The following is a 16,497-nucleotide window of genomic DNA, read 5'->3' as shown; positions in this document are numbered from 1 at the left end:
TACTACCAGACAGTCTCTACTACATCCCCCTACTACCAGACAGTCTGTCTCTACTACATCCCCCTACTACCAGACAGTCTCTACTACATCCCCCTACTACCAGACAGTCTCTACTACATCCCCCTACTACCAGACAGTCTGTCTCTACTACATCCCCCTACTACCAGACAGTCTCTACTACATCCCCCTACTACCAGACAGTCTCTACTACATCCCCCTACTACCAGACAGTCTCTACTACATCCCCCTACTACCAGCCAGTCTCTACTACATCCCCCTACTACCAGTCAGTCTCTACTACATCCCCCTACTACCAGACAGTCTCTACTACATCCCCCTACTACCAGTCAGTCTCTACTACATCCCCCTACTACCAGACAGTCTCTACTACATCCCCCTACTACCAGACAGTCAGTCTCTACTACATCCCCCTACTACCAGCCAGTCTCTACTACATCCCCCTACTACCAGCCAGTCTCTACTACATCCCCCTACTACCAGACAGTCTCTACTACATCCCCCTACTACCAGTCAGTCTCTACTACATCCCCCTACTACCAGACAGTCAGTCTCTACTACATCCCCCTACTACCAGACAGTCAGTCTCTACTACATCCCCCTACTACCAGACAGTCTCTACTACATCCCCCTACTACCAGACAGTCTCTACTACATCCCCCTACTACCAGTCAGTCTCTACTACATCCCCCTACTACCAGACAGTCTCTACTACATCCCCCTACTACCAGACAGTCTCTACTACATCCCCCTACTACCAGACAGTCTTTACTACATCCCCCTACTACCAGTCAGTCTCTACTACATCCCCCTACTACCAGACAGTCTCTACTACATCTCCCTACTACCAGACAGTCTCTACTACATCCCCCTACTACCAGTCAGTCTCTACTACATCCCCCTACTACCAGACAGTCTCTACTACATCCCCCTACTCCCAGACAGTCTCTACTACATCCCCCTACTACCAGACAGTCTCTACTACATCCCCCTACTACCAGACAGTCTCTACTACATCCCCCTACTACCAGACAGTCTCTACTACATCCCCCTACTACCAGCCAGTCTCTACTACATCCCCCTACTACCAGCCAGTCTCTACTACATCCCCCTACTACCAGACAGTCTCTACTACATCCCCCTACTACCAGACAGTCTCTACTACATCCCCCTACTACCAGCCAGTCTCTACTACATCCCCCTACTACCAGACAGTCAGTCTCTACTACATCCCCCTACTACCAGACAGTCAGTCTCTACTACATCCCCCTACTACCAGACAGCCAGTCTCTACTACATCCCCCTACTACCAGCCAGTCTCTACTACATCCCCCTACTACCAGCCAGTCTCTACTACATCCCCCTACTACCAGCCAGTCTCTACTACATCCCCCTACTACCAGCCAGTCTCTACTACATCCCCCTACTACCAGTCAGTCTCTACTACATCCCCCTACTACCAGACAGTCTCTACTACATCCCCCTACTACCAGACAGTCAGTCTCTACTACATCCCCCTACTACCAGACAGTCTTTACTACATCCCCCTACTACCAGACAGTCTCCACTACATCCCCCTACTATCAGACAGTCTCTACTACATCCCCCTACTACCAGACAGTCTCTACTACATCCCCCTACTACCAGACAGTCTCTACTACATCCCCCTACTACCAGTCAGTCTCTACTACATCCCCCTACTACCAGACAGTCAGTCTCTACTACATCCCCCTACTACCAGACAGTCTCTACTACATCCCCCTACTACCAGACAGTCTCTACTACATCCCCCTACTACCAGTCAGTCTCTACTACATCCCCCTACTACCAGACAGTCTCTACTACATCCCCCTACTACCAGACAGTCTCTACTACATCCCCCTACTACCAGACAGTCTCTACTACATCCCCCTACTACCAGACAGTCTTTACTACATCCCCCTACTACCAGTCAGTCTCTACTACATCCCCCTACTACCAGACAGTCTCTACTACATCTCCCTACTACCAGACAGTCTCTACTACATCCCCCTACTACCAGTCAGTCTCTACTACATCCCCCTACTACCAGACAGTCTCTACTACATCCCCCTACTCCCAGACAGTCTCTACTACATCCCCCTACTACCAGACAGTCTCTACTACATCCCCCTACTACCAGACAGTATCTACTACATCCCCCTACTACCAGCCAGTCTCTACTACATCCCCCTACTACCAGACAGTCTCTACTACATCCCCCTACTACCAGCCAGTCTCTACTACATCCCCCTACTACCAGACAGTCAGTCTCTACTACATCCCCCTACTACCAGACAGTCTCTACTACATCCCCCTACTACCAGCCAGTCTCTACTACATCCCCCTACTACCAGCCAGTCACTACTACATCCCCCTACTACCAGCCAGTCTCTACTACATCCCCCTACTACCAGACAGTCTCTACTACATCTCCCTACTACCAGACAGTCTCTACTACATCCCCCTACTACCAGTCAGTCTCTACTACATCCCCCTACTACCAGACAGTCTCTACTACATCCCCCTACTACCAGACAGTCTCTACTACATCCCCCTACTACCAGTCAGTCTCTACTACATCCCCCTACTACCAGACAGTCTCCACTACATCCCCCTACTACCAGACAGTCTCTACTACATCCCCCTACTACCAGCCAGTCTCTACTACATCCCCCTACTACCAGTCAGTCTCTACTACATCCCCCTACTACCAGACAGTCTCTACTACATCCCCCTACTACCAGCCAGTCTCTACTACATCCCCCTACTACCAGACAGTCTCTACTACATCCCCCTACTACCAGACAGTCTCTACTACATCCCCCTACTACCAGCCAGTCTCCACTACATCCCCCTACTACCAGACAGTCTCTACTACATCCCCCTACTACCAGCCAGTCTCTACTACATCCCCCTACTACCAGTCAGTCTCTACTACATCCCCCTACTACCAGACAATACTCACTTAGTTGTGCCCCCGTCCATGTCCTGTTCATTATATGGTGACTCTGTCCCCGTCGTCCTCTCCCCCAGCTTCGCGTCCCCCTCCTCTTCCCCCCGGGACACCCGGCTGCCATTGTATTTCTCCAGGGGACACTTGGAGTGTGGCTGGGCAGGAGGAGGGGATTCAGAATCAGACACTGGCTCCTGGTCCTCTTTAGACAACTCACGCCACATTTTCTAGAGGAAACAGAGAAAGAGGGGAGCGAAAGAGGGGAGGAAAAGAGAGACAGATTAACTCAAATAGAACTTGAAGTCACTTTGCCTCTGAGCCAGCCACCTCACAGGTGCTCTACTTGCAGAGGAGAGGAGTCCCCCATGATGTACTTGGCTCCCTCCACCTGTAGCTAGGTGTGTTATCCACCTGTGGCTAGGTGTGTTATCCACCTGTGGCTAGGTGTGTTATCCACCTGTGGCTAGGTGTGTTATCCACCTGTGGCTAGGTGTGTTATCCACCTGTGGCTAGGTGTGTTATCCACCTGTGGCTAGGTGTGTTATCCACCTGTAGCTAGGTGTGTTATCCACCTGTGTTATCCAGGTGTGTTATCCACCTGTGTTATCCAGGTGTGTTATCCACCTGTGGCTAGGTGTGTTATCCACCTGTGGCTAGGTGTGTTATCCACCTGTGGCTAGGTGTGTTATCCACCTGTGGCTAGGTGTGTTATCCACCTGTAGCTAGGTGTGTTATCCACCTGTAGCTAGGTGTGTTATCCACCTGTGTTATCCAGGTGTGTTATCCACCTGTGTTATCCAGGTGTGTTATCCACCTGTGTTATCCAGGTGTGTTATCCACCTGTGTTATCCAGGTGTGTTATCCACCTGTGTTATCCAGGTGTGTTATCCACCTGTGTTATCCAGGTGTGTTATCCACCTGTGGCTAGGTGTGTTATCCACCTGTGGCTAGGTGTGTTATCCACCTGTGGCTAGGTGTGTTATCCACCTGTAGCTAGGTGTGTTATCCACCTGTGGCTAGGTGTGTGTTATCCACCTGTGGCTAGGTGTGTTATCCACCTGTGGCTAGGTGTGTTATCCACCTGTGGCTAGGTGTGTTATCCACCTGTAGCTAGGTGTGTTATCCACCTGTGGCTAGGTGTGTTATCCACCTGTGGCTAGGTGTGTTCTCCACCTGTAGCTAGGTGTGTTCTCCACCTGTAGCTAGGTGTGTTATCCACCTGTAGCTAGGTGTGTTATCCACCTGTGGCTAGGTGTGTTATCCACCTGTGGCTAGGTGTGTTATCCACCTGTGGCTAGGTGTGTTATCCACCTGTGGCTAGGTGTGTTATCCACCTGTAGCTAGGTGTGTTATCCACCTGTGGCTAGGTGTGTTATCCACCTGTGGCTAGGTGTGTTATCCACCTGTGGCTAGGTGTGTTATCCACCTGTGGCTAGGTGTGTTATCCACCTGTGGCTAGGTGTGTTATCCACCTGTGGCTAGGTGTGTTATCCACCTGTAGCTAGGTGTGTTATCCACCTGTGGCTAGTTGTGTTCTCCACCTGTGGCTAGGTGTGTTATCCACCTGTAGCTAGGTGTGTTCTCCACCTGTAGCTAGGTGTGTTATCCACCTGTAGCTAGGTGTGTTATCCACCTGTAGCTAGGTGTGTTCTCCACCTGTGGCTAGGTGTGTTATCCACCTGTGGCTAGGTGTGTTATCCACCTGTAGCTAGGTGTGTTATCCACCTGTAGCTAGGTGTGTTATCCACCTGTGGCTAGGTGTGTTATCCACCTGTGGCTAGGTGTGTTATCCACCTGTGGCTAGGTGTGTTATCCACCTGTGGCTAGGTGTGTTATCCACCTGTGTTATCCAGGTGTGTTATCCACCTGTGGCTAGGTGTGTTATCCACCTGTGGCTAGGTGTGTTATCCACCTGTAGCTAGGTGTGTTATCCACCTGTAGCTAGGTGTGTTATCCACCTGTAGCTAGGTGTGTTCTCCACCTGTGGCTAGGTGTGTTCTCCACCTGTGGCTAGGTGTGTTATCCACCTGTAGCTAGGTGTGTTATCCACCTGTGGCTAGGTGTGTTATCCACCTGTGGCTAGGTGTGTTATCCACCTGTAGCTAGGTGTGTTATCCACCTGTGGTTAGGTGTGTTATCCACCTGTAGCTAGGTGTGTTATCCACCTGTGGCTAGTTGTGTTCTCCACCTGTGGCTAGGTGTGTTATCCACCTGTAGCTAGGTGTGTTCTCCACCTGTAGCTAGGTGTGTTATCCACCTGTAGCTAGGTGTGTTATCCACCTGTAGCTAGGTGTGTTCTCCACCTGTGGCTAGGTGTGTTATCCACCTGTGGCTAGGTGTGTTATCCACCTGTAGCTAGGTGTGTTATCCACCTGTAGCTAGGTGTGTTATCCACCTGTGGCTAGGTGTGTTATCCAGGTGTGTTATAATAATAATAATAATAATAAATAATCCACCTGTAGCTAGGTGTGTTATCCAGGTGTGTTCTCCACCTGTGGCTAGGTGTGTTATCCACCTGTAGCTAGGTGTGTTCTCCACCTGTAGCTAGGTGTGTTATCCACCTGTGGCTAGGTGTGTTCTCCACCTGTAGCTAGGTGTGTTATCCACCTGTAGCTAGGTGTGTTCTCCACCTGTAGCTAGGTGTGCTATCCACCTGTACTATAGAGCAGTCCCCCATGATGTACTTGGCTCCCTCCAGGACAGCCCTGTAGGAGAAGTATCTACTTGTCCTAGAGAGGGTTAGGTGTTACCTGTACAGAGCAGTCCCCCATGATGTACTTGGCTCCCTCCAGGACAGCCCTGTAGGAGAAGTATCTACTTGTCCTAGAGAGGGTTAGGTGTTACCTGTACAGAGCAGTCCCCCATGATGTACTTGGCTCCCTCCAGGACAGCCCTGTAGGAGAAGTATCTACTTGTCCTAGAGAGGGTTAGGTGTTACCTGTACAGAGCAGTCCCCCATGATGTACTTGGCTCCCTCCAGGACAGCCCTGTAGGAGAAGTATCTACTTGTCCTAGAGAGGGTTAGGTGTTACCTGTACAGAGCAGTCCCCCATGATGTACTTGGCTCCCTCCAGGACAGCCCTGTAGGAGAAGCGTAGCTGGTCAGGTGTCTGGATCAGACCCATACGGTACTTCCTCATGTCCAGCAGCACGGCCTTGATGTCCACAGACAATGGGTCTTTCCTCTTGTCCATCTGACACCACAGAGACAGACAAAGAAACCACAGGTTAAATATTTGAGAGCTGAAGATGTGTTTGTTGGCTGTGAACATTCCTTTTCCTTAACATGCTCATCATGCTATTCCATCCAATTCAATCCAACTATCAATTAAGAAAGGCAAATCAGGTTAGAAATCTATGCTCCACATATAATACAGTATCGAGCCATCACACTCAAATAGTGTTTAAAGCATGGCTGTCAAACAAGATGATAATGGAGCTACAGGTAGTCTCCTCACTCTCCCCAGCTAGCTAACAGTCTAATGGAGCTACAGGTAGTCTCCTCACTCTCCCCAGCTAGCTAACAGTCTAATGGAGCTACAGGTAGTCTCCTCACTCTCCCCAGCTAGCTAACAGTCTAATGGAGCTACAGGTAGTCTCCTCACTCTCCCCAGCTAGCTAACAGTCTAATGGAGCTACGGGTAGTCTCCTCACTCTCCCCAGCTAGCTAACAGTCTAATGGAGCTACAGGTAGTCTCCTCACTCTCCCCAGCTAGCTAACAGTCTAATGGAGCTACAGGTAGTCTCCTCCCTCTCCCCAGCTAGCTAACAGTCTAATGGAGCTACAGGTAGTCTCCTCACTCTCCCCAGCTAGCTAACAGTCTAATGGAGCTACAGGTAGTCTCCTCACTCTCCCCAGCTAGCTAACAGTCTAATGGAGCTACAGGTAGTCTCCTCACTCTCCCCAGCTAGCTAACAGTCTAATGGAGCTACGGGTAGTCTCCTCACTCTCCCCAGCTAGCTAACAGTCTAATGGAGCTACAGGTAGTCTCCTCACTCTCCCCAGCTAGCTAACAGTCTAATGGAGCTACAGGTAGTCTCCTCACTCTCCCCAGCTAGCTAACAGTCTAATGGAGCTACAGGTAGTCTCCTCACTCTCCCCAGCTAGCTAACAGTCTAATGGAGCTACGGGTAGTCTCCTCACTCTCCCCAGCTAGCTAACAGTCTAATGGAGCTACAGGTAGTCTCCTCACTCTCCCCAGCTAGCTAACAGTCTAATGGAGCTACAGGTAGTCTCCTCACTCTCCCCAGCTAGCTAACAGTCTAATGGAGCTACAGGTAGTCTCCTCCCTCTCCCCAGCTAGCTAACAGTCTAATGGAGCTACAGGTAGTCTCCTCACTCTCCCCAGCTAGCTAACAGTCTAATGGAGCTACAGGTAGTCTCCTCACTCTCCCCAGCTAGCTAACAGTCTAATGGAGCTACAGGTAGTCTCCTCCCTCTCCCCAGCTAGCTAACAGTCTAACGGAGCTACAGGTAGTCTCCTCACTCTCCCCAGCTAGCTAACAGTCTAATGGAGCTACAGGTAGTCTCCTCACTCTCCCCAGCTAGCTAACAGTCTAATGGAGCTACAGGTAGTCTCCTCACTCTCCCCAGCTAGCTAACAGTCTAATGGAGCTACAGGTAGTCTCCTCACTCTCCCCAGCTAGCTAACAGTCTAATGGAGCTACAGGTAGTCTCCTCACTCTCCCCAGCTAGCTAACAGTCTAATGGAGCTACAGGTAGTCTCCTCACTCTCCCCAGCTAGCTAACAGTCTAATGGAGCTACAGGTAGTCTCCTCACTCTCCCCAGCTAGCTAACAGTCTAATGGAGCTACAGGTAGTCTCCTCACTCTCCCCAGCTAGCTAACAGTCTAATGGAGCTACAGGTAGTCTCCTCACTCTCCCCAGCTAGCTAACAGTCTAATGGAGCTACAGGTAGTCTCCTCCCTCTCCCCAGCTAGCTAACAGTCTAATGGAGCTACAGGTAGTCTCCTCACTCTCCCCAGCTAGCTAACAGTCTAATGGAGCTACAGGTAGTCTCCTCACTCTCCCCAGCTAGCTAACAGTCTAATGGAGCTACAGGTAGTCTCCTCCCTCTCCCCAGCTAGCTAACAGTCTAATGGAGCTACAGGTAGTCTCCCCACTCTCCCCAGCTAGCTAACAGTCTAATGGAGCTACAGGTAGTCTCCTCACTCTCCCCAGCTAGCTAACAGTCTAATGGAGCTACGGGTAGTCTCCTCACTCTCCCCAGCTAGCTAACAGTCTAACGGAGCTACAGGTAGTCTCCTCACTCTCCCCAGCTAGCTAACAGTCTAATGGAGCTACAGGTAGTATCCTCCCTCTCCCCAGCTAGCTAACAGTCTAATGGAGCTACAGGTAGTCTCCTCACTCTCCCCAGCTAGCTAACAGTCTAATGGAGCTACAGGTAGTCTCCTCACTCTCCCCAGCTAGCTAACAGTCTAATGGAGCTACAGGTAGTCTCCTCACTCTCCCCAGCTAGCTAACAGTCTAATGGAGCTACAGGTAGTCTCCTCACTCTCCCCAGCTAGCTAACAGTCTAATGGAGCTACGGGTAGTCTCCTCACTCTCCCCAGCTAGCTAACAGTCTAATGGAGCTACAGGTAGTCTCCTCACTCTCCCCAGCTAGCTAACAGTCTAATGGAGCTACAGGTAGTCTCCTCACTCTCCCCAGCTAGCTAACAGTCTAATGGAGCTACAGGTAGTCTCCTCACTCTCCCCAGCTAGCTAACAGTCTAATGGAGCTACAGGTAGTCTCCTCACTCTCCCCAGCTAGCTAACAGTCTAATGGAGCTACAGGTAGTCTCCTCACTCTCCCCAGCTAGCTAACAGTCTAATGGAGCTACAGGTAGTCTCCTCACTCTCCCCAGCTAGCTAACAGTCTAATGGAGCTACAGGTAGTCTCCTCCCTCTCCCCAGCTAGCTAACAGTCTAATGGAGCTACAGGTAGTCTCCTCACTCTCCCCAGCTAGCTAACAGTCTAATGGAGCTACAGGTAGTCTCCTCACTCTCCCCAGCTAGCTAACAGTCTAATGGAGCTACAGGTAGTCTCCTCACTCTCCCCAGCTAGCTAACAGTCTAATGGAGCTACAGGTAGTCTCCTCACTCTCCCCAGCTAGCTAACAGTCTAATGGAGCTACGGGTAGTCTCCTCACTCTCCCCAGCTAGCTAACAGTCTAACGGAGCTACAGGTAGTCTCCTCACTCTCCCCAGCTAGCTAACAGTCTAATGGAGCTACAGGTAGTCTCCTCCCTCTCCCCAGCTAGCTAACAGTCTAATGGAGCTACAGGTAGTCTCCTCACTCTCCCCAGCTAGCTAACAGTCTAATGGAGCTACGGGTAGTCTCCTCACTCTCCCCAGCTAGCTAACAGTCTAACGGAGCTACAGGTAGTCTCCTCACTCTCCCCAGCTAGCTAACAGTCTAATGGAGCTACAGGTAGTCTCCTCACTCTCCCCAGCTAGCTAACAGTCTAATGGAGCTACGGGTAGTCTCCTCACTCTCCCCAGCTAGCTAACAGTCTAACGGAGCTACAGGTAGTCTCCTCACTCTCCCCAGCTAGCTAACAGTCTAACGGAGCTACAGGTAGTCTCCTCACTCTCCCCAGCTAGCTAACAGTCTAATGGAGCTACAGGTAGTCTCCTCACTCTCCCCGGCTAGCTAACAGTCTAATGGAGCTACAGGTAGTCTCCTCACTCTCCCCGGCTAGCTAACAGTCTAATGGAGCTACAGGTAGTCTCCTCACTCTCCCCAGCTAGCTAACAGTCTAATGGAGCTACAGGTAGTCTCCTCACTCTCCCCAGCTAGCTAACAGTCTAATGGAGCTACAGGTAGTCTCCTCACTCTCCCCAGCTAGCTAACAGTCTAATGGAGCTACAGGTAGTCTCCTCACTCTCCCCAGCTAGCTAACAGTCTAATGGAGCTACAGGTAGTCTCCTCACTCTCCCCAGCTAGCTAACAGTCTAATGGAGCTACAGGTAGTATCCTCACTCTCCCCAGCTAGCTAACAGTCTAATGGAGCTACAGGTAGTCTCCTCACTCTCCCCAGCTAGCTAACAGTCTAATGGAGCTACAGGTAGTCTCCTCACTCTCCCCAGCTAGCTAACAGTCTAATGGAGCTACAGGTAGTCTCCTCACTCTCCCCAGCTAGCTAACAGTCTAATGGAGCTACAGGTAGTCTCCCCACTCTCCCCAGCTAGCTAACAGTCTAATGGAGCTACAGGTAGTCTCCTCACTCTCCCCAGCTAGCTAACAGTCTAATGGAGCTACAGGTAGTCTCCTCACTCTCCCCAGCTAGCTAACAGTCTAATGGAGCTACAGGTAGTCTCCTCACTCTCCCAGCTAGCTAACAGTCTAATGGAGCTACAGGTAGTCTCCTCCCTCTCCCCAGCTAGCTAACAGTCTAATGGAGCTACAGGTAGTCTCCTCACTCTCCCCAGCTAGCTAACAGTCTAATGGAGCTACAGGTAGTCTCCTCACTCTCCCCAGCTAGCTAACAGTCTAATGGAGCTACAGGTAGTCTCCTCACTCTCCCCAGCTAGCTAACAGTCTAATGGAGCTACAGGTAGTCTCCTCACTCTCCCCAGCTAGCTAACAGTCTAATGGAGCTACGGGTAGTCTCCTCACTCTCCCCAGCTAGCTAACAGTCTAATGGAGCTACAGGTAGTCTCCTCACTCTCCCCAGCTAGCTAACAGTCTAATGGAGCTACAGGTAGTCTCCTCACTCTCCCCAGCTAGCTAACAGTCTAACGGAGCTACAGGTAGTCTCCTCACTCTCCCCGGCTAGCTAACAGTCTAATGGAGCTACAGGTAGTCTCCTCACTCTCCCCAGCTAGCTAACAGTCTAATGGAGCTACAGGTAGTCTCCTCACTCTCCCCAGCTAGCTAACAGTCTAACGGAGCTACAGGTAGTCTCCTCACTCTCCCCAGCTAGCTAACAGTCTAATGGAGCTACAGGTAGTCTCCTCACTCTCCCCAGCTAGCTAACAGTCTAATGGAGCTACAGGTAGTCTCCTCACTCTCCCCAGCTAGCTAACAGTCTAATGGAGCTACAGGTAGTCTCCTCACTCTCCCCAGCTAGCTAACAGTCTAATGGAGCTACAGGTAGTCTCCTCACTCTCCCCAGCTAGCTAACAGTCTAATGGAGCTACAGGTAGTCTCCTCACTCTCCCCAGCTAGCTAACAGTCTAATGGAGCTACAGGTAGTCTCCTCACTCTCCCCAGCTAGCTAGCAGTCTAATGGAGCTACAGGTAGTCTCCTCACTCTCCCCAGCTAGCTAACAGTCTAATGGAGCTACAGGTAGTCTCCTCACTCTCCCCAGCTAGCTAACAGTCTAATGGAGCTACAGGTAGTCTCCTCACTCTCCCCAGCTAGCTAACAGTCTAATGGAGCTACAGGTAGTCTCCTCACTCTCCCCAGCTAGCTAACAGTCTAACGGAGCTACAGGTAGTCTCCTCACTCTCCCCGGCTAGCTAACAGTCTAATGGAGCTACAGGTAGTCTCCTCACTCTCCCAGCTAGCTAACAGTCTAATGGAGCTACAGGTAGTCTCCTCACTCTCCCAGCTAGCTAACAGTCTAATGGAGCTACAGGTAGTCTCCTCACTCTCCCCAGCTAGCTAACAGTCTAACGGAGCTACAGGTAGTCTCCTCACTCTCCCCAGCTAGCTAACAGTCTAATGGAGCTACAGGTAGTCTCCTCACTCTCCCCGGCTAGCTAACAGTCTAATGGAGCTACAGGTAGTCTCCTCACTCTCCCCAGCTAGCTAACAGTCTAATGGAGCTACAGGTAGTCTCCTCACTCTCCCCGGCTAGCTAACAGTCTAACGGAGCTACAGGTAGTCTCCTCACTCTCCCCAGCTAGCTAACAGTCTAATGGAGCTACAGGTAGTCTCCTCACTCTCCCCAGCTAGCTAACAGTCTAATGGAGCTACAGGTAGTCTCCTCACTCTCCCCAGCTAGCTAACAGTCTAATGGAGCTACAGGTAGTCTCCTCACTCTCCCCAGCTAGCTAACAGTCTAATGGAGCTACAGGTAGTCTCCTCACTCTCCCCAGCTAGCTAACAGTCTAATGGAGCTACAGGTAGTCTCCCCACTCTCCCCAGCTAGCTAACAGTCTAATGGAGCTACAGGTAGTCTCCTCACTCTCCCCAGCTAGCTAACAGTCTAATGGAGCTACAGGTAGTCTCCTCACTCTCCCCAGCTAGCTAACAGTCTAATGGAGCTACAGGTAGTCTCCTCACTCTCCCCAGCTAGCTAACAGTCTAATGGAGCTACAGGTAGTCTCCTCACTCTCCCCGGCTAGCTAACAGTCTAATGGAGCTACAGGTAGTCTCCTCACTCTCCCCAGCTAGCTAACAGTCTAATGGAGCTACAGGTAGTCTCCTCACTCTCCCCAGCTAGCTAACAGTCTAATGGAGCTACAGGTAGTATCCTCACTCTCCCCAGCTAGCTAACAGTCTAATGGAGCTACAGGTAGTCTCCTCACTCTCCCCAGCTAGCTAACAGTCTAATGGAGCTACGGGTAGTCTCCTCACTCTCCCCAGCTAGCTAACAGTCTAATGGAGCTACAGGTAGTCTCCTCACTCTCCCCAGCTAGCTAACAGTCTAATGGAGCTACAGGTAGTCTCCTCACTCTCCCCAGCTAGCTAACAGTCTAATGGAGCTACAGGTAGTCTCCTCACTCTCCCCAGCTAGCTAAGCAGTCTAATGGAGCTACAGGTAGTCTCCTCACTCTCCCCAGCTAGCTAACAGTCTAATGGAGCTACAGGTAGTCTCCTCACTCTCCCCAGCTAGCTAACAGTCTAATGGAGCTACAGGTAGTCTCCTCACTCTCCCCAGCTAGCTAACAGTCTAATGGAGCTACAGGTAGTCTCCTCACTCTCCCCAGCTAGCTAACAGTCTAATGGAGCTACAGGTAGTCTCCTCACTCTCCCCAGCTAGCTAACAGTCTAATGGAGCTACAGGTAGTCTCCTCACTCTCCCCAGCTAGCTAACAGTCTAATGGAGCTACAGGTAGTCTCCTCACTCGCCCCAGCTAGCTAACAGTCTAATGGAGCTACAGGTAGTCTCCTCACTCTCCCCAGCTAGCTAACAGTCTAATGGAGCTACAGGTAGTCTCCTCACTCTCCCCAGCTAGCTAACAGTCTAATGGAGCTACGGGTAGTCTCCTCACTCTCCCCAGCTAGCTAACAGTCTAATGGAGCTACAGGTAGTCTCCTCACTCTCCCCAGCTAGCTAACAGTCTAATGGAGCTACAGGTAGTCTCCTCACTCTCCCCAGCTAGCTAACAGTCTAATGGAGCTACAGGTAGTCTCCTCACTCTCCCCAGCTAGCTAACAGTCTAATGGAGCTACAGGTAGTCTCCTCACTCTCCCCAGCTAGCTAACAGTCTAATGGAGCTACAGGTAGTCTCCTCACTCTCCCCAGCTAGCTAACAGTCTAATGGAGCTACAGGTAGTCTCCTCACTCTCCCCAGCTAGCTAACAGTCTAATGGAGCTACAGGTAGTCTCCTCACTCTCCCCAGCTAGCTAACAGTCTAATGGAGCTACAGGTAGTCTCCTCACTCTCCCCGGCTAGCTAACAGTCTAATGGAGCTACAGGTAGTCTCCTCACTCTCCCCAGCTAGCTAACAGTCTAATGGAGCTACAGGTAGTCTCCTCACTCTCCCCAGCTAGCTAACAGTCTAATGGAGCTACGGGTAGTCTCCTCACTCTCCCCAGCTAGCTAACAGTCTAATGGAGCTACAGGTAGTCTCCTCACTCTCCCCAGCTAGCTAACAGTCTAATGGAGCTACGGGTAGTCTCCTCACTCTCCCCAGCTAGCTAACAGTCTAATGGAGCTACAGGTAGTCTCCTCACTCTCCCAGCTAGCTAACAGTCTAATGGAGCTACAGGTAGTCTCCTCACTCTCCCCAGCTAGCTAACAGTCTAATGGAGCTACAGGTAGTCTCCTCACTCTCCCCAGCTAGCTAACAGTCTAATGGAGCTACAGGTAGTCTCCTCACTCTCCCCAGCTAGCTAACAGTCTAATGGAGCTACAGGTAGTCTCCTCACTCTCCCCAGCTAGCTAACAGTCTAATGGAGCTACAGGTAGTCTCCTCACTCTCCCCAGCTAGCTAACAGTCTAATGGAGCTACAGGTAGTCTCCTCACTCTCCCCAGCTAGCTAACAGTCTAATGGAGCTACGGGTAGTCTCCTCCCTCTCCCCAGCTAGCTAACAGTCTAATGGAGCTACGGGTAGTCTCCTCACTCTCCCCAGCTAGCTAACAGTCTAATGGAGCTACAGGTAGTCTCCTCACTCTCCCCAGCTAGCTAACAGTCTAATGGAGCTACGGGTAGTCTCCTCCCTCTCCCCAGCTAGCTAACAGTCTAATGGAGCTACAGGTAGTCTCCTCACTCTCCCCAGCTAGCTAACAGTCTAATGGAGCTACAGGTAGTCTCCTCACTCTCCCCAGCTAGCTAACAGTCTAATGGAGCTACAGGTAGTCTCCTCACTCTCCCCAGCTAGCTAACAGTCTAATGGAGCTACAGGTAGTCTCCTCACTCTCCCCAGCTAGCTAACAGTCTAATGGAGCTACAGGTAGTCTCCTCACTCTCCCCAGCTAGCTAACAGTCTAATGGAGCTACAGGTAGTCTCCTCACTCTCCCCAGCTAGCTAACAGTCTAATGGAGCTACAGGTAGTCTCCTCACTCTCCCCAGCTAGCTAACAGTCTAATGGAGCTACAGGTAGTCTCCTCACTCTCCCCAGCTAGCTAACAGTCTAATGGAGCTACGGGTAGTCTCCTCACTCTCCCCAGCTAGCTAACAGTCTAATGGAGCTACGGGTAGTCTCCTCACTCTCCCCAGCTAGCTAACAGTCTAATGGAGCTACAGGTAGTCTCCTCACTCTCCCCAGCTAGCTAACAGTCTAATGGAGCTACAGGTAGTCTCCTCACTCTCCCCAGCTAGCTAACAGTCTAATGGAGCTACAGGTAGTCTCCCCACTCTCCCCAGCTAGCTAACAGTCTAATGGAGCTACAGGTAGTCTCCTCACTCTCCCCAGCTAGCTAACAGTCTAATGGAGCTACAGGTAGTCTCCTCACTCTCCCCAGCTAGCTAACAGTCTAATGGAGCTACAGGTAGTCTCCTCACTCTCCCCAGCTAGCTAACAGTCTAATGGAGCTACAGGTAGTCTCCTCACTCTCCCCAGCTAGCTAACAGTCTAATGGAGCTACAGGTAGTCTCCTCACTCTCCCCAGCTAGCTAACAGTCTAATGGAGCTACAGGTAGTCTCCTCACTCTCCCCAGCTAGCTAACAGTCTAATGGAGCTACAGGTAGTCTCCTCACTCTCCCCAGCTAGCTAACAGTCTAATGGAGCTACAGGTAGTCTCCTCACTCTCCCCAGCTAGCTAACAGTCTAATGGAGCTACAGGTAGTATCCTCACTCTCCCCAGCTAGCTAACAGTCTAATGGAGCTACAGGTAGTCTCCTCACTCTCCCCAGCTAGCTAACAGTCTAATGGAGCTACAGGTAGTCTCCTCACTCTCCCCAGCTAGCTAACAGTCTAATGGAGCTACAGGTAGTCTCCTCACTCTCCCCAGCTAGCTAACAGTCTAATGGAGCTACAGGTAGTCTCCTCACTCTCCCCAGCTAGCTAACAGTCTAATGGAGCTACAGGTAGTCTCCTCACTCTCCCCAGCTAGCTAACAGTCTAATGGAGCTACAGGTAGTCTCCTCACTCTCCCCAGCTAGCTAACAGTCTAATGGAGCTACAGGTAGTCTCCTCACTCTCCCCAGCTAGCTAACAGTCTAATGGAGCTACAGGTAGTCTCCTCACTCTCCCCAGCTAGCTAACAGTCTAATGGAGCTACAGGTAGTCTCCCCACTCTCCCCAGCTAGCTAACAGTCATCGAAACGAAAGCTAGAAAGTCAGGGAGAATTGAAAATTCCAAAAGCGATAGATAGAGGACTATTTTTTTGCAATTTTTAATGGCGAGGACATACAGAGAGCATTGGGAAAGTATTCAGACCCCTGGACTTCTTCCACATTCTGTTACGTTACAGCCTTATTCTAAAATGGATTCAATATTTGTATCAATCTACACACAATACCCCATAATGACAAAGCAAAAACAGGTTTGTAGAAATCTTTGCAAAATTACATTTTCATAAGTAGTCAGACCCTTTACTTTGTTTGGCATTCAGGCCTTGGAGTTCGATCTTGGTTTCTCCTGGTCTGAGAGTCCTTTAGGTGGCTTTTGGCAAACTCCATGCAGGCTGTCATGTGCCTTTTACTGAGGAGTGGCTTTCGTCTGGCCACTCTACCTTAAAAGCCTGATTGGTGGAGTGCTGCAGAGATGGTTGTCCTTCTGAAAGGTTCTCCCATCTCCACAGAGGAACTCTGGAGCTCTGTCAGAGTGACCATCGGGTTCTTGGTCACCTCCCTGACCAAGGCCCTTCTCCCCCGATTGCTCAGTTTGGCCGGGGGGCCAGCTCTAGGAAGAGTCTTGGTGGTTACAAACTTCTTC

General features: G+C 50.8%; 1 protein-coding gene across 1 annotated transcript in view; it reads right to left on the bottom strand.

Moving 5' to 3' along the window:
* The window catches only part of ptpn2b (protein tyrosine phosphatase non-receptor type 2b), a gene marked incomplete at its 3' end in the record, with an annotated part of 48,221 nt that overhangs the window by 7,004 nt on the left and 24,720 nt on the right, over nt 1–16,497 (bottom strand). The window contains exons 7-8 of the mRNA XM_084192955.1: nt 6,025–6,186; nt 3,005–3,219 (exon numbers count right to left, since the gene is read on the bottom strand). Of these exons, the coding sequence (XP_084049081.1) occupies nt 3,005–3,219; nt 6,025–6,186 (377 nt within the window). The remainder of the gene's footprint in view (nt 1–3,004; nt 3,220–6,024; nt 6,187–16,497) is intronic.

This window comes from Coregonus lavaretus (assembly GCF_964263955.1).
Source record: "Coregonus lavaretus genome assembly, contig: HAP1_SCAFFOLD_223, whole genome shotgun sequence".
NCBI lineage: Eukaryota > Metazoa > Chordata > Actinopteri > Salmoniformes > Salmonidae > Coregonus > Coregonus lavaretus.
This window is presented reverse-complemented; position numbering and strand designations above follow the sequence as displayed.